This window comes from Trachypithecus francoisi, unplaced genomic scaffold (assembly GCF_009764315.1).
Source record: "Trachypithecus francoisi isolate TF-2019V2 unplaced genomic scaffold, Tfra_2.0 Lachesis_group3, whole genome shotgun sequence".
In the NCBI taxonomy this organism is placed as follows: domain Eukaryota; kingdom Metazoa; phylum Chordata; class Mammalia; order Primates; family Cercopithecidae; genus Trachypithecus; species Trachypithecus francoisi.
Genome location: NW_022681468.1, coordinates 145373128 through 145391547, shown reverse-complemented (window position 1 = coordinate 145391547; position 18420 = coordinate 145373128). Strand labels below are relative to the sequence as shown.

The 18420-nt window shown below is 42.9% G+C and overlaps 1 protein-coding gene across 2 annotated transcripts; it reads left to right on the top strand.

Annotated features, from left to right (window-relative positions):
• Positions 1 to 625: 625 nt before the first annotated feature.
• On the top strand, positions 626 to 7296 carry B2M (beta-2-microglobulin). Of its 2 annotated transcripts, XM_033190288.1 has the most exons (4): positions 626 to 778; positions 4603 to 4881; positions 5504 to 5531; positions 6786 to 7296. In XM_033190288.1, the coding sequence occupies exons 1-3, from the start codon at positions 712 to 714 to the stop codon at positions 5515 to 5517; spliced, it is 360 nt and encodes a 119-aa protein (XP_033046179.1). In that variant the 5' UTR covers positions 626 to 711; the 3' UTR covers positions 5518 to 5531; positions 6786 to 7296. The 2 variants fall into 2 exon arrangements, with proteins under 2 accessions (XP_033046179.1, XP_033046178.1); XM_033190287.1 differs by lacking the exons at positions 5504 to 5531; positions 6786 to 7296 and having other exon boundaries at positions 4603 to 5474.
• Positions 7297 to 18420: the final 11124 nt, after the last annotated feature.

Sequence of the window (18420 nt, the reverse complement as noted above, 5' to 3'; positions counted from 1 at the left end):
GTGGTCCCCCCCCAAATCAACAGAACAAAGAAAATTACCTAAATAGCAAGGACACAGGGAGGAACTTCTTGGCTCAGAACTTTCCAAACACTTTTTCCTGAAGGGATTCAAGAAGCAAGAAAGGTACTCGTTCGCTAGGACCTTCTCTGAGCTGTGCTCAGGATGCTTCTGGGACTGTTTTTCTTGCCCAGAGAATCGAGAAACGCTGCAGCCAATTCCCGAGCTGTAGTTATAAACCGAAGTTCTCCTGCTAGATAGCATTCAACGATCTTAATCTTCTGGGTTTCAGTTTTCTCGAATGAAAAATGCAGGTCCGAGTCCTTAACTAGCTGGGGCACCATTAGCAAGTCACTTAGTATCTCTGGGGCCAGTTTGCAATGCGAGGAGGGGGCCTTAAGGTGCCTCCAGCTGAAGTCCTAGAATGAGCGCCACGTGTCCCAAGCTGGGGCGCGCACCCCAGATCGGAGGGCGCCGATGTACAGACAGCAAACCCACCCAATCTAGTGCATGCCTTCTTAAACATCACGAGACTCTAAGAAAAGGAAACCGAAAACGGGAAAGTCCCTCTCTCTAACCTGGCACCGCATCGCTGGCTTGGAGACGGGTGACGGTCCCCGCGGGCCTTGCCCTGATTGGCTGTGCAAGCGTGGAATATAAGTGGAGGCGTCGCGCCCGGCGGGCATTCCAGCGGCGGACAGCACTCGGGCCGAGATGTCTCGCTCAGTGGCCTTAGCCGTGCTCGCGCTACTCTCTCTTTCTGGCCTGGAGGCTATCCAGCGTGAGTCTCTCCTACCCTCCCGCTCTGGTCCTTCCTCTCCCGCTCCGCACCCTCTGTGGCCCTCTCTGTGCTCTCTCGCTCCGTGACCTCCCTTCTCCAAGTTCTCCTTGGTGGCCCGCCGGGGGGCTAGTCCAGGGCTGGGTCTCCGGGAAGCGGTGGGGTGGCCTGGGAGTGGGGAAGGGGGTGCGCACCCGGGACGCGCGCTTCTTGCTCCTTTCGGTTGGGAGCAGGGGAGACATTTGGCCTACGGCGACTGGAGGGTCGGGACAAAGTTTAGGGCGTTGATAAGCGTCAGAGCGCCGAGGCTGGGGGAGGGTTTCTCTTCCGCTCTTTCGCGGGTCCTCTGGCTCCCCGAGCGCAGCTGGAGTGGGGGACGGGTAGGCTCGTCCCAAAGGCGCGGAGCTGAGGACTGTGAATGCGTGGACGGGCGCCTGGGGTCTGGGGGAGGCGTCGCCCGGGTAAACCTGTCTGCTGCAGCTCTGCTTCCCTCGGACCGGAGAGCTGTGGACTTCGTCTAGGAGCCGCTAAGTTCGCCTGCCCTGCACCTCCGGGTCTACGTGGGGCCACACCGTGGCGGGGAAACAGCAAGCGACGTTTGTAGAATGCTTGGCTGTGATACAAAGCAGTTTCGAATCATTAACCTATTTGTTCCCATCACAGGTCACTTTTAAAAATCATAAGAACTACCCGTTATTGACATCTTTCTGTGTGCCAAGGACTTTACGTGCTTTGCGTCATTTAATTTTTAAAATAGTTATCTTCCACCATAGATAACTACTATGGTTACCTTCTGCCTCTCACAGATGAAGAAACTGAGGCACCGAGATTTTAAGAAACGTAATTACACAGGGATAAATGGCAGCAATCGAGATTGAAATCAAGCCTGACCAGGGCCTTTTGTGGGAGCGCATGCCTTTTGGGTGTAATTCGTGCGTTTTTTTTTTTTAAAGAAACATGCCTGCCTTCTGCGTGAGATTCTCCAGAGCAAACCGGGCGGCTACGGCCCCTGTGGTCTTTTCTTACAGAAGGCTTCCTCTTTGGCTCTTTGCCTGGTTCTTTCCGAGATGTACTGTGCCTCTTACTTTCGGTTTTGAAAACATGAGGGGGTTGGCCGTGGTAGCTCACGCCTGTAATCCCAGCACTTAGGGAGGCCGAGGCGGGAGGATCGCTTGAGGTCAGTAGTTGAGACCAGCCTGGCCAACATGGTGAGACCTCGTATCTGTAAAAAATAAAAACAAAAATCAGCCGGGTGTGGTGGCTGGCGCCTGTGGCCCAAGCTACTCGGGTGGCTGAGGCGGGAGGATCTCTTGAGCCAGGAGTTTGAGTTATCATGGCGCCAGTGCATTCCAGTCTGGGAACAGAGCGAGACCCTGTCCCTTAAAAAAGACCAAAAAAAAAAAAAAAAAAAAAAAAAGGAAGAAAGAAAAAAGTGAAGGTTTGTCAAAGTCAGGGGAGTTGTAAAACCATTAATAAAGATAATCCAAGATGGTTACCAAGACTGTTGAGGACACCAAAGATCTTGAGCACTTTCTAAATACCTGGCAATACGCTAAGCCCTCTCACCTTTTCCCCCTGGCAAAACGTGATCAAAAGCAGAATGTTTTGATGATGAGAAAATTGCATTTAATTTGAATACAATTTATTTACAACACAAAGGATAATGTATATATCATCACCATTACTGGTATTTGCTGGTTATGTTAGATGTCGTTTTAAAAAATAACAATCAGATGTTTTTTAAAAAATCTTATTTTGAAAATTTCCAAAGTAATACATGCCATGTATAGACCATTTCTGGAAGATACCACAAGAAGCATGTAATGGTGATTACCTATGAAGGTCTTTTTCCCCCTCTGTCCTGTGTGTGGTTTTGTTTTGTTTTACTGTGGGCATAAATTAATTTTTCAGTTAAGTTTTGTAAGCTTAAATAACTCTCCAAAAGTCACAAAGCCAGTAACTGGTTGAGCCCCAGTTCAAACCCAGCCTGTCTGATACTTGTCCTCTTCTTAGAAAAGATTACAGTGATGCTCTCACTAAATCTTGCTACCTTCCCTCAAACAGAGAGTTCCGGGCAGGATGAATCTGTGCTTTGACCCCTGAGGCATTTATTATGTTCTTACTATTAGAAGCTCAGATGCAAAGAGCTCTCTTAGCTTTTAATGTTAGGAAAAAAATCAGGTCTTCATTAGATTCCCCAATCCACCTCTCGATGGGGCTAGTAGCCTTTCCTTGATGATAGGGTGTTTCTAGAGAGCTATATCTGGTCAAGGTGGCCTGGTACTCCTCCTTCTCCCCACAACTTCCCAGACATGGAGGAGTAGCTGCCTTTTAGTGATCATGTACCCTGAATATAAGTGTATTTAAAAGAATTGTATACACATGTATTTAGTGTCAATCCATATATTTAGTAGCACTAACACTTCTCTTCATTTTCGATGAAAAATATAGAGTTTATAATATTTTCTTTCCACTTCCCCATGGATGGTCTAGTCATGCCTCTCATTTTGGGAAGCACTGCTTCTGTAACATTAGGCAGTGTATTCCCAACCTGGCTAGTTTACAGCAATCACCTGTGGATGCTAATTAAAACGCAAATCCCACTGTCACATGCATTACTCCATTTGATCATAATGAAAAGTATGTTCTGTCCCATTTGCCATAGTCCTCACCTATCCCTGTTGTATTTTATCCGGTCCAACTCAACCATTTAAGGTATTTGCCAGCTCTTGTATGCATTTAGGTTTCATTTCTTTGTTTTCTAGCTCATGAAATTAGGTACAAAATCAGAGAGGGATCTGGCATATAAACCCTCTGCAGAAATAAAGAGGTTTTGTTGTTTGGTAAGAACATACCTTGGATTGGGCCGGGCGCAGTGGCTCATGCCTGTAATCCCAGCACTTTGGGAGGCCAAGGCAGGCAGATCACTAGAGGTTGGGAGTTCGAGACCAGCCTGGCCAACATGGTGAAACCCCGTCTCTACTAAAAATACAAAAATTAACCGGGCATGGTGGTGTGTGCCTGTAGTCCCAGGAATCACTTGAACCAAGGCAGAGGTTGCAATGAGCTGAGATCTCGCCACTGCACTCCAGCCTGGGCAACAGAATGAGATGCCATCTCAAACAAACAAACAAAAAACCAACAAAAACAACAAAATAAAACATACCTTGGGTTGATCCATTTAGGAACCTGAGGTAATAATAATAACATCTGCCACGTATAGAGCAATTGCTATATCCCAGGCACTCTTCTAGACACTTAATACAGTTTAGAAAATCAGGTGGGTGTAGATCGAGGCAGGAGCAGGAACCAAAAAGAAAGGAGTAAACATAAGGAAGAAAATGGAAGGGGTGGAAACAGAGTACAGTAACATGACTAATTTGATGGGGCTATTATGAACTGAGAAATGACCTTTGAAAAGGAGCTTGGAGCCAAATCATGTAGACTCTTGAGTGATGTGTTAAAGAATGCTATGAGTGCTGAGAAGCCATCAGAAGTGCTTGAGAGCATCCAGAAAAAGGTTCTTAAAAATGCAGCACAATCTCCAGTGACAGAAGATACTGCTAGAAATCTGCTAGAAAAAAAAAAAAAACAAAAAAGTCATGTATAGAGGAATTGTGAGGGAAAGATACCAAGTCATGGTTTATTCCTCAAAATGGAGGTGGCTTGTTGGGAAAGGGGAAGCTCATTTGGCCAGAGTGGAAATGGAATTGGGAGAAATCGATGATCAAATGTAAACACTTGGTGCCTGATGGAGCTTGAGACCAAGTTAGCCCCAAGTGAAATACCCTGGCAATATTAATGTGTCTTTTCCCTATGTTCCTCAGGTACTCCAAAGATTCAGGTTTACTCACGCCATCCACCAGAGAATGGAAAGCCAAATTTCCTGAATTGCTATGTGTCTGGGTTTCATCCATCTGATATTGAAGTTGACTTACTGAAGAATGGAGAGAAAATGGGAAAAGTGGAGCATTCAGACTTGTCTTTCAGCAAAGACTGGTCTTTCTATCTCTTGTACTACACTGAATTCACCCCCAATGAAAAAGATGAGTATGCCTGCCGTGTGAACCATGTGACTTTGACAGGGCCCAGGACAGTTAAGTGGGGTAAGTCTTACATTCTTTTGTAGGCTGCTGAAAGTTGTGTATGAGTAGTCATATCATAAGGCTGCTTTGATATAAAAAAAAAGTCTATGGCCATACTACCCTGAATGAGTCCCACCCCATCTGATATAAACAATATGCATATTGGGATTGTCAGGGAATGTTCTTAAAGATCAGATTAGTGGCACCTGAGAGATTGCTGCACAGCATGGTTTCTGAACCAGTAGTTTCCCTGCAGTTGAGCAGGGAGCACCAGCAGCACTTGCATGAATACATATGCACTCTTAACACTTCTTACCTACTGGCTTCCTCTAGCTTTCGGGGCAGCTTCAGGTATATTGAGCACTAACGAACATCTCAAGAAGGTGTAGACCTTTGTAAGTCCTGCGTATCCAGCATCCTATAATCCTGGACTCCTCCAGTACTCTCTGGCTGGATTGGTATCTGAGGCTAGTAGGAAGGGCATGTTCCTGCTGGGTAGCTCTAAACAAGGTATACATGGATAGGAACAGCAGCCTATTCTGCCAGCCTTATTTCTAACCATTTTAGACATTTGTTAGTACATGGTATTTTAAAAGTATAACTTAATGTCTTCCTTTTTCTTTCTCCACTGTCTTTTTCATAGATCGAGACATGTAAGCAGCATGATGGAGGTAAGTTTTTGACCTTAAGAAAATGTTTTTGTTTCACTATCCTGAGGACTATTTATAGACAGTTCTAACATGATAACCCTCACTATGTGGAGAACATTGACAGAGTAGCATTTTAGCAGGCAAAGAAGAATCCTACAGGGTCACATTCCCTTCTCCTGTGGTATGAAGAAGGTGTGTGGCCCCGGGTGTGGCCACATTACTGACCCTCTACAGAGAGGGCAAAGGAACTGCCAGTATGGTATTGCAGGATAGAGGCAGGTAGTTACCCACATTACCTGCAAGGCTTTGATCTTTCTTCTGCCATTTCCACATTGGACATCTCTGCTGAGAAGAGAAAATGAATCACTTTCTTCCTTTGTATAATAGTTGCTTTATTCTTCAGACAGAAGAGAGGAGTTATACAGTTCTGCAGATGTCCCATTCCTGTGTGGGGACTGTGTTTGCCTCTTAGGGGCTCCCAGGCCACTAGATGAGATAAAGGGAACCAGATTGTTAAAACTTGATGTAGTGATACTATAATAGATGTAACTACAAGGAACTCCAGAAGCAAGAGAGAGGGAGGAACTTGGACTTCTCTGCATCTTTAGTTGGAGTCCAAATGTATAAGATCCAGCTTTTCAGTGAAATTCTACTGCCCAGGGTACCTTGATGCTGAAAACCCATTCAAATCTCCTGCTATATTCTAGAACAGGGAATTGATTTGGGAGAGCATCAGGAAGGTGGATGATCTGCCCAGTCACACTGGTAGTAAACTGTAGAGCCAGGATTTGAATATAGTCATATGTTACTTAATGATGGGGACATATTCCAAGAAATGCTTACACAAACCTAGGTGTTGTAGCCTACTACACACATAGGCTACATGGTCTAGCCTATTTCTCCTAAGCTACAAACCTGTACAGCCTGTTACTGTACTGAATACTGTGGGCAGTTGTAACACAATGGTATTTGTGTATCTAAACATAGAAAAGGTACAGTGAAAAGTATGCTATTTTAATCTCATGAGACCACTGTCATATATATATAGTCCAGCACTGACCAAAATATCATATCAACATTTTTTCTTCTAAGATTTTGGCAGCACCAAATGGATACACTAACAGGATATACTCTTTGTAATGGGTTTGGAGAACTGTCCGCAGTTACTTCTTTTAAAAAGGTGATCTACAGAGTAGAAATTAGACAGGTTTGGTAATGAGATCTGCAATCCAAATAAAATAAATTCATTTGCTCACCTTTTTCTTTTCTTTTCAGGTTTGAAGATGCCGCATTTGGATTGGATGAATTCCAAATTCTGCTTCCTTGCTTTTTAATATTGATATGCTTATACACTTTATGCAAAAAATGCAGAGTTATAATAATGTTAACGGGGCGTGACCCTTTTTATAATTTTACTTGGAGTGCTATCTCCACGTTTGAGGTATCTGGGCTGGTAGCTCTAGGAGGGCTGGCAACTTAGACGTGGGGAGCAGAGAATTCTCATATCCAACATCAGCATCTTGGTCAGATCTGAACTCTTCAATCTCTTGCACTCGAAGCTTGATAAGATAGTTATGCGTGTATAAGTTTACTTCCAATTTACATATTGTGCTTAGAATTTGGAGCAAAAATTTAGAAATATAATTGAAGGGTTATTGGAAATTTGTTATAATGAGTAAAACATTTTGTCATATAAGATTCATATTTACTTCTTATACATTTGATAAAGTTATGGTTAATCTGGTTCATTTTTGTTCCACGAGTTAAATAAAACTATGAAATTTGATGTGTTGTCTCTTATATCTCGCTCCCACTATTACCCCTTTATTTTCAAACAGGGAAACAGTCTTCAAGTGCCACGTGGTAAAAAGTGTGAACCCCTTGTATATAGGGTTTGGCTCACAGTGTAAAGGGCCTCAGTGATCCACATTTTCCAGATTAGGAATCTGATGCTCAAAGAAGTTAAATGGCATAGTTGGGGTGACACAGCTGTCTAGTGAGAGGCCAGCCTTCTATACTTTAGCCAGAGTTCTTTCTTGTGGGCCAGGTCATGAGGAGTATGCAGACTCTAAGAGGGAGCAAAAGTATCTAAGGATTTAATATTTTAGCAAGGAATAGATACACAGTCATCCCTTGGTCTCCCTGGGGGACTGGTTTCAGGACCCCTTCTTGGACACCAAAATCTCTGGATATTTAAGTCCCTTCTATAAAATGGTATAGTATTTGCATATAACCTATGCACATCCTCCTGTATACTTTAAATCATTTCTAGATTACTTATAATACCTAATACAATGTAAATGCTATGTAAATGGTTGTTATTGTTTAAGGAATAATGACAAGAAAAAAAAGTCTGTACATGTTCAGTAAAGACACAACCATCCCTTTTTTTTCCCCAATGTTTTTGATCCATGGTTTGCTGAATCCACAGATGTGGAGCCCCTGGATACTAAAGGCCAACTGTACTTTGAATGACAACGGATTTAAAATTTTCAAGGCATAGTTTTATACCAGATGGCCAGTTTTGTTTATTTGATCAAGAATCTGAATTAGCTAGTTCTAGGTACTGACAGGATAAATACAACACTGCTCCCAATCGTCTCAGTTTAGCAGAGGGACAGATATGCACTCAAATAATTAAAATATATACCTGATAAGAATATAGCACAGGTACTCGCAAAGAACTTGGCAATGGAAATTTTGTTGTTCAGGCTGGGCGAGGTGTCTCATGTCTGTAATCCCAGCACTTTGGAAGGCCATGGTAGGATGATCACTTGAGCCCAGGAGTCCGAGACCAGCCTGGGCGACGTAACAAGACCCTGTCTCAATTCAAAAAATTGAATTAAAAAAAATAATAATTTTTTACAAAAGAAATAATATTGTTCAAGGAACAACAATAAAAATCTAGGGAGGTGTTAGAGAAGCCACTCGCCTGAGCTGAGAGTAAGTGGGTAGTGGTTCTCTTGATTGGTGGGTGGGGCCTGGGTTTCCAGGCATGGGAGCCAGGAAGGACAGCCACATGGCAGGTTTGGGTAATTCCAAACAGTGGAGCAAGGGTATCTGAGGGAAGACTTGTAGGAACTCGGCTGAACAAATTGGAGGGTGATAATCTGAAAGAAAAACAAAGTTTTAAAATTTCAACTCTTATACTCAACACAGAATGCTTCTGTGACCGGATATGTTTTCCACATTCTGTGAGAAGAAAAACTTTAGACAGATTAAATTTAACAGAGTTTAACTGAGCAAAAATGATTCTCGAACCAGGCAGCTGCCGGAACCAGAACAGATTCAAAATGACTCTGGGGATGCCACATGGATGGATAACATTTAGGGTCAGAAAAAGGAAAGTGATGTGCAGAAAATGGAAGTCAGGGGAAGAAACAGCCAGATTGGTTGCAGCTCAGCATTTGCCTCATTTAAACAGGGTTTGAAGAGTTGACCACGTGTGATTGGCTGAGACTCTGTGGTATAACAGTAACTTACAGTCTGTTGACATATCCAGTTAGGTTACAGTCCACTATGCATAGAGAAACCTTTAGCCTGAACTTACATAGGGAGGCAGCTTTATTTATGTAATTTTTGTTTTGAGACAAGGTCTCACTCTGTCACCCAGGCTGGAGTTCAGTGGTATGATCATGGCTTACTGCAGCCTCAACTTCCTGCCCTCAAGCAATCCTCCTGCCTCAGGCTCCAGAGTAGCTGGGGCTACAGGCACATGTCACCATGCCTGGCTAATTTTGTTTTTTAATTTTTAGTAGGGATGAACTCCTGGCCTTGAGCAATTCTTTCGCCTCAGCCTCCCAAAATGCTGGGATTACAGGTGTGAGCCACTGCATCCAGCCAAGCCAACTTTAGGCTAAACCTTTTTTTGAGACAGAGTTTCTCTCTTGTTGTCTAGGCTGGGGTGCACCATTTTGGCTTACTGCAACCTCCACCTCCAGGGTTCAAGTGATTCTTGTGCCTCAGCCTCCCGAGTAGCTGGGATTACAGGCCTGCGCCACCACACCTGGCTAATTTTGTATTTTTAGTAGAGATGGCGTTTCACCATGTTGTCCAGGCTGGTCTCAAAATCCTACCTCAAGTGATCCTCTGGCCTTAGCCTCCCAGAGTACTGAGATTACAGGCATAAGCCATTGTGCCCTGCCTAGGCTAAACTTAATTTAACAACACCAAACAATCTCCAGCAGACACCAACTGGGTATCCTATAATTCAATTCGATTCTGATGGGATCTACCTGGAGATGGTGTCAGACCCACTGGTTGAAGGTTCGGTCCCACAAGACTGCCCTCCACTTCAGATGCCAATCACACATAGTAGATTGTTACCTCTACTTCTGACTGACCAGCTGGAAACCAGGACTCCCATGACTCCCTCCTTGATTTTGATTAATTTGCTAGGACAGTTCACATTTACCAATCTATTATAAAAGATATTATAAAGGCTACAGACGAATAGCTAGATGAAGAGATGAATAGGGTTGTATGTAGGGGGTTTTGGTGGTGACAGTCCATGCCCTCTCCAGGTGTATGCCACCCTCCCAGCACCTCCACACATTCAGCAAACAAGAAGCTCATCGTTCAAGAGATTTTATAGAGCTTGATCTCCAACTCCGCTTCACCTTCCCAGAAATGGACACGTTGGGGTGGAAGTTCCAACACACTAATCTTTTCATCAGTTGGTCTTTCTGGTGACTAGCACCATCCTGAGGCTATCTAGGGGCCCCAAACTATAATGAGTATAACTTCATTAACATATACTCAAGGGTTATCAAAGAGTCTTATTATCAATAACAAAAGACACTCCTATCACTCAAAATTCAAAGGGTTTTAGGAACTTATGACAGGAACTGGGGACAAAGACCAAATGTGTTTCATATTATACCATCCTTACCTAGGCCATTCATTAACTCTTCACTTGGCTGCAAACTAAAATTACATGTAGAGTTTATAAAAACAAAACAAAGAAAAACACACACACACACACACACAAACAACAAGCTGGGCGTGGTGGCTCACGCCTGTAATCCCAACACTTTGAGAGGCCAAGGTGAGCAGATCATGAGATCAGGAGTTCAAGACCAGCCTGGCCAACATGGTGAAACCCTGTCTCTACTAAGAATACAAAAATTAGCCGGGCATGGTGGTGGCGCGTGCCTGTAATCCCAGCTACTCAGGAGGCAGAGGCAAGAGAATCACTTGAACCTGGGAGGCAGAGGTTGCAGTGAGCTGAGATCATGCCATGGCACTCCAGCCTGGGCAACAGAGTGAGACACTGTCTCAAAAACAGCAATAACAACAAAAACAAAAACCTTACCAGCTTCCTGGACTCTCATCCAGGCCAACTAAATCATAATTTCTTGGTTTGGAGCCCAGGTATAGTGTTATTTTTTAAAAAACCTCTAGATAGTTTTAATGTATATCCAAGATTGAGAGACCCATTGAGTTAAATAATAAAGAACTCTTTCTCCATTCTGTATCATTCAACACAGCAACCCCCAGAGGGGCTGCTGGGCTGGCTGATATTACAAGGTAATAGTATGTCAAAGTCAAATGAAATATAGAGATGAATCTCTGAAATTAAAATGTTTTATTTGGGAGGAAAGAATTGCCATTCAGGGCATACACACAGACGAGCTGGTCTTTGGCATGACTGAAGTACAAAAAGGTTTTATAAAATGCAAAAATGTCACACATTGTTCTGAGAAATTTCACTGGTGCTAGTAAGGTTTTGAGGAGCTGGCAAGTTCGGATTGGCAAATGATGGCAATGAACAGAGCTAGTCTCTTCAATGTAGTTGTAGCAGGTTGTTTCAGTAGCCTTAGTTAAACCTGGTTTCAGGTGACAGCAGGCAGTTTCAGCTGCCAGGCTTGCAGAAAATTGCAGTTTTGGAGCAATGTTTTGTGCCCTGAGTGCTTCTCCCTGGCTTCTTGACTCTGTTTTTGTTGAGTAAGACAAAAATGACTCAATTTGTAGGATCAACTTTCACAGTTCCTTTGGAGCACGCCTTAGTTCCTCTTTTCAGAAGAAGAGAGCAAGCAAAGAGGAGGAATACTGGAAGTTTAATTAACCTTATTAAATATAATTGTGCAATGCAAATCAAACTGAAAAGTCCCAACGCCAGTAATAAAGAAGTAGATCTTACATACTGATATGGAGGAATACCCATACTATATTGCTGAAACAAGAATTACTTTCTAGAAAATATATGTAAGAAGCCCCTTTAAAAAAACAAACTAGGTGGGGTGTGGTGGCTCACGCCTGTAATCCCAGCACTTTGGGAGCCTGAGGTAGGTGGTCACTTGAGGACAGGAGTTTCAGACCAACCTGGCCAACGTGGCAAAACCTGTCTCTACTAATATTACAAAAATTAGCCAGGCATGGTGGTGGGCACTTGTAATTCCAGCTACTCGGGAGGCTGAGGCACAGGAGAATTGCTTGAACCCAAGAGGTGGAGGTTGCAGTGAGCAGAGATGGCACTACTGCACTCCAGCCTGGGTGACAGAGTGAGACTCTGTCTCAATAAAAAATAAAAAGTAAAAAAAAAGAAAGAAAGAAAGAAAAAATTTTGTACACCCCTGTAATCACTCATAACATGGAAATTACCATCTTTTGGACCCTACTATATTCTACTTTATAGAGGTGGCTCTCAGTCTGTACACATAACTCCCCACTTTATATTATTATGGTTATTTAAATTTTTTTAAATTGTTATTAATAATTAAACTTTGTCAAATAGGTATCCTTACATTTCCTTATATATTCAACTCTTGAACAATACGGAGTTCAAGGTGGCAACCCCCGATGCTGTCAAAATCCAAGTATAACCTTTAACTCCTCAAAAACTTAACTGCTAATAGCCTACTGCTGACTGGAAGCCCTATTGATGACGTAAACAGTCAACACATATTTTATATGTTATGTATACTATATATACTGTATTCTGACAATAAAGTAAGCTAGAGAAAAGCAAATGTTATTAACAAAATCATAAGGAAGAGAAAATGTATTTACTATTCATTAAGTAACAGTGCATCATCATAAAGATCTTCATTCTCATCATCTTCACATTGAAAAGGCCAAGGAGGAGGAGGAAAAGAAGGGGTTGGTCTTATTGTCTTAGGGGAGGCAGAGGCAGAAGAAAATCCACATAAGAGTGAACTCTTGGCCGGGTGCAGTGGCTCACACCTGTAATCCCAGAAGTTTGGGAGGCCGAGGCAGGCAGATCATCTAAGGTTGTGAGTTCGAGACCAGCCTGGCTAACATGGTGAAACCCCATCTCTACTAAAAATACAAAAATTAGCTGGATGTGGTGGTGCATACCTGTAATCCCAGCTACTTGGGAGGCTGAGGCAGCAGAATCACTTGAACCCAGGAGGCGGAGGCTGCAGTGAGTGGAGATCGCGTCACTGCACACTAGCCTGGGTGACAGAGCAAGACTTTGCCACCAACAACAAAAAAAAGTGGATCCTTGCATCACCTGAGCCTGGGAGGTTGAGGCTGCAGTGAGCAGAGATCAGGACACTACACTCCAGCCTGGGTGATGAAGCAAGTCCCTGTCAAAAAGGAAAAAAAAAAGTGGACCCTTGCACCCCAAACCTGTGTTGTTCAAAGGTTAACTGTATCCTCCTTTAAAAAAGTGGTTATTGTCAAATAATAATTTTTATATCTTACTTTTTTTCATGATCCCTAATGAAAACATGTCATAAATGGACATGTCTTTTCTAGTTTTGTCAACAACCACTTTCACAGTATTTTGGGGCTGTTGCTTTTTACTTGTCATTCTTGTGTTGTAAACCCTTGAAGCAAAACTCAAGGTCTTTTCTTTTTTCTTTTCTTTTCGTTTTGTTTCTTTTCTGAGACAGGGTATCACCCTGTCACCCAGGCTTGTGTTCAGTGGCACAATCTTGGCTCACTGCAGCCTCAGCCTCTTGGACTCAAGCAATCCTCTCATCTCAGCCTCCTAAGTAGCTGAGACCACAGGTGTGCGCCACCCATTCCTGACTAATTTTATTTTTGTATTTTTTTGTAGAGATGGGGGTCTCACTATGTTGCCCTGGCTGTTCTTGAACTCCTGGGTTCAAGCGATCCTCCAGTCTCGACCTCTCGAAGTGCTGGGATTACAGAGCCACCACACCCAGCCACTTCCTATAATAAAAAAAAATTTTGTCTGTGATGCAGCCTCAAAGTTTTAGGGGGAAAACATTGGCATTGTCTTTCCCTGGAGTCTAGACCTATAAGAAAAAAATTGAAGGCTAACATTTGGGTTCTAGATATCTTAAAATAAATAATAAAGTGTCTGTGATTACTTTGACCGAAAAGTTTGTGCATAGAAATTATTCTGGTACTTTGGAGAGCTACAAGAAGGGCTAATGGAAAAAAAAAAAAACTGATAAATACAATTAAAATAACAGTTGAGCATATATTAAGCACTTACTATGCATTAAACTCTAAATCTCCTGTCATTAGTTGGATGCAATTATTAGACATCTTTGGTCCTCCACAACATAGTGATTAAAAAGTCTAAGAAACTGAGGAGATATCTATGTCTTTGGTAAGACACACAGGCCCAACTGAAGCCTGCAATGATGTGCAGGCTCCCCTCCCCCATGGACCACATGAACCACTTCCTCTTTTTTTTTTTTTTTTTTTTTAGACAGAGTCTCATTCTATCACCAAGGCTGGAGTGCAGTGGCACAATCTCAGCTCACTGCAACCTCTGCTTCCTGGGTTCAAGTGATTCTCCTGGCATAGTCTCTCGAATAGCTGGGATTACAGATGTGCACCACCATGCCTAATTTATTTATTTATTTTTTTTAGTAGAGATGGGGTTTCACCATGCTGGCCAGGCTGATCTCAAACTCCTGACCTCGTGATCCGCTTGCCTTGGCCTCCCAAAGTGCTGGGATTACAGGCACTTCCTCTTTTTACTGTTTTCACTCAGAAAAACAGAGAGGACTTTTGCTACCACTAAATGACACAGCATAGTTGAAGCGGTTTTCTCGTCATTTATTATGGCTCGAATGTTTGTCCCTTCTGAAATTCATGTTGAAACTTAATCCTGACTGGGCACAGTGGCTCACACTTCTAATCCCAGCACTTTGGGAGGCTGAGACTGGAGGATCACGTGAGCCCAGGAGTTTGAGACCAGCCTGGGCAACATAGTGAGTCCTCCTCTCTACGAAAACAAACAAACAAAAACTAGCTGGGTGTGGCAGCACACACCTGTAGTCCCAGCTACTTGGAAGGCTGAGGCGGGAAGATTGTGTGAGCCCAGGAGGAGTTCAAGAGCATTCTGGGCAATATAGTGAGACCTCGTATCTGTCTATCATCTATTATCTATCTATCTATCTATCTATCCATCTAAAATAAATTAAATTAAAAAATAAAAAATAATGAAGAAAAGAAAGTTAATCTTCAATATAACAGTATTAAGAAGTAGGGCCTTTAAGAGGTAACTGGGTCACTAGGGCTCCTCATGAATGGATTAATGGATTAATAGAGAATGGGTCTGTTATAAAAGCCAGTTTGGCTCTCTCTCGTGTCCCTCTAAATCTTTATCTTTAGCCATGTTATGATGCCTCTCTGATATCTTTAGCCACGTTATGGTGCGGAATAAGGCCCTCACTCAAAGCAAACCAGATACAGCCCCTCAACGTTGAACTTCTCAGCCTCTTCCATACATTTTTCTTTCTTTCTTTCTTTCTTTCTTTCTTTTTCTTTCTTTCTTTCTTTCTTTCTTTCTTTCTTTCTTTCTTTCTTTCTTTCTTTCTTCCTTCCTTCCTTCCTTCCTTCCCTCCTTCCTTTCTTCTTTCTTCCTTCCTTCCTTCCTTCCTTTCCCTCTCTCCCTCTCTTTCTCTTCCCTTCCCTTTCCCTTTCCCTTTCCCTCTTTCTTTCTTTCTCTTTCTTTCTTTCTTTCTTTCTTTCTTTCTTTCTTTCTTTCTTTCTTTCTTTCTTTTCTTTCTTTCTTTCCTCACCTCTCTCTCTCTCTCTCTCCACCTCTTTCTTTCTTTCTAGATAGATTTGCTCTGTCATTGTGCCATTGCAGCCTCAAACTCCTGGGCTCAAGTGATCCTTCTGCTTCAGCATCCCAAGTAGCTGGGCTTACAGATGCGCACCACCATGCATCACTAATTTTTTTTTTTTTTTTTTTAGACGGAGTCTTGCTCTGTCACCCAAGCTGGAGTGCAGTGGCGCGATCTCGGCTCACTTGCAAGCTCTGCCTCCCAGGTTCACGCCATTCTCCTGCCTCAGCCTCCAGAGTAGCTGGGACTACAGGCGCCTGCCACCACGCCCAGCTAATTTTTTTGTATTTTTAGTAGAGACGGGGTTTCACTGTGTTAGCCAGCATGGTCTTGATCTCCTGACCTCGTGATCCGCCCATCTCGGCCTCCCAAAGTGCTGGGATTACAGGTGTGAGCCACTGTACCCAGCCACATGGTTAATTTTTAAAAACTTTTTGTAGAGACAGATGCTCACTATGTTGCCAATGCTCGTCTGAAACTCCTGGCTTCAAGTGATCCTCCAGCCTCGGTCTCTCAAAAAGATGGGATTACAGGCATGAGCCACCGCACCTGGCCTCTTTTTTTGTATATTACCTGATCTCAGGTATTCTGTTACAGCAACAGAAAGACTAAGACAGAATCCTTAGCTGTCTGCAAGTGTGCATGCCATTTTCACCATCTGAAGAGTGAGTGAGTGTCTTAGGTGGAGTCTTGCAAAAGCAGGCCCTGAGCCAAAGATTTGGATGCAAATGACTTATTAAGAAAGGGCTATTCAAGACCGCACCATTGCACTCCAGCCTGGGCAAGAAGAGTGAAACTCCGTTTCAAAAGAAAAAAAAAAGGGGGGGACTTCTAGGAAAAGAACAGTAAAGGAGTGGGGGATGAAGGACAGGAAATGGTAAGAAGCCAAGCGAGAGCGTGATTTCAGAAGTCCTACACTCAGCCTGATCACACAGGAAGCTCTAGAACAAAGAACACACCTCAGAGTTTTTCCTGCCTTAACACAAAGGACCTGGGCTTTGGTGCTTTTCATCAGCCTGTCTTTGGCTATCCAGGGTTGTGGAATGAGGTGAAACATAAAACTCCCAGATACTTCCAGCTCCTTCCAGTGTCTGAGGGTAATCTGCAGGACTGAGGGTAATCACAGATGCTAGCTGTTAGCAGCAAACTATGCAAAAGCTGAGGACTGGCTCATAAAGCCAGATCTGGGTGAGGTATGTTTCCTGTCAACATCCTCTGCTGGGCCCATAACACATGCAACCCCAAACTTCCATTAATGCTAAGGGAATAGCATTACAGTGCATATGACATTGGACTCAGACCTGAGTTTGAATCCTAATTCCACAAAAGAAATTGGAAAAGAGTCAGATTGCTGACTTGACCCTTTGTCGCCATATCCATAAAATAGGATAATTATTCCTATATCAAAAATTTACTTATTTATTCACTTAATCATTTGTTAAATAAATATGGAGTGTCTACTTTGTGCCGGGCACTCTTTTAGGGTGGTTCTGAGAAGGGGATGGCAATCAGAAGGGCTCTGTAAGATGCAAGACTCCAGGCAACTGCTTTTACTTCCAGTGGTTCTTTACTTTCACAGCTCATTAGAGCAAATTACCACAGCAGGGAGATACAGGTTGAGTATCCCTTATTCGAAAGGACTGGCACCAGAAGTGTTTTAAATTTTGGATTTTTTCTGACTTTGGAATATTTGCTAATTATCAGTTGAGCATCTCTAATGTGAACATCTAAAATCCAAAATGCCCCAATTACCTTTTCCTTTGAGCATCATGTTGGCGCTCAAAAAGTTGGAGATGTTGGAGCATTTAGGATTTCAGATTTTTCAGATTAGGGATACTCATTTTGTACAATGGAAAACTTCTTGGCACTGATCTGGTGAAAGAAGAAACTATGGAAGAATCCCTTTCCCTAAAAGGCTTTAGGTAACAAGATGGCCCTGACTCATTCTGGACAGTTCCTCCAAAGGTAGGCCTACAGGTAGAGCTCTTTTCTGGCAGCATGGGGGTTTTTGAGAATTTTTTTTTTTTTTTTCTGAGGCCGGGAAAGGTTAAGAGAATGAAGGGTTCCTAGTGATGATGCAGTATCCAAGTCATTTGTATAACAGAGCCTTATCTGACAGATTTCTGGGATAGAAACTCAGTATCCAAGCTCAGGCTTGGCAGACCGAGGTGGGCACAGTCCCCAGGATTCCAGTGTGGATTAGAGGTTTCAATCCCAATCGTATTCAACAGTCCCCTTTCCCCCAACAACCCCTTTTTATAACAATTGTTTTGTGGTGATTCTTTTACTAATATGATTATGAAAATTAAGTAACTTAGCTTGTGAATGCTCTAGCTTGGCTGCGCTGCTGGTATAAAGAAGTGCCAGACACTTGTAACTGCCTGGGATCTCTGTGAACCAGCGGCATGGAAGACTGAGAGGCACGTTGTACCGATGGCTCAGATTCAGATATGGTATTGCTGGTTCTGGTGTAATTTTCTAAAATGGCAAAAATCTCTAGGTAAAATTCCAAAAATAAAAAACCAACATACACTCCTTTGAGTTGCCTGGTAGTTATATTCCTGGAAAATTCAGTGTATATGAGCCTAAGGTAGTAGATGGTCAATAAATACTCAAGAAATAAAATAATCAAAAAATATAAAAACATAACACATTTCTTACATGTCCTTGGTGCTCGTAAGCCCAGATTATATACAGGATTTTTTTTTTTTTTTTTTTCCAGACGGAGTCTCTGTTGCCCAGGCTGGAGTGAAGTGGTGTGATCTCAGCTCACTGCAACCTCCACCTCCTGGGTTCAAGCGATTCTCCTGCCTCAGCCTCCTGAGTAGCTGGGATTACAGACACGCGCCAGCACGCTAGGCTGATTTTTGTATTTTTAGTAGAGACAG

What these genes read in the sequence shown, in the direction of transcription:
- B2M (XM_033190287.1), top strand. Translation starts at nt 712, where the DNA reads ATGTCTCGCTCAGTGGCCTTAGCCGTGCTCGCGCTACTCTCTCTTTCT. An exon ending in TGGCCTGGAGGCTATCCAGC is followed by an intron (nt 779 to 4,602) that starts GTGAGTCTCTCC and finishes TATGTTCCTCAG; the next exon opens with GTACTCCAAAGATTCAGGTT.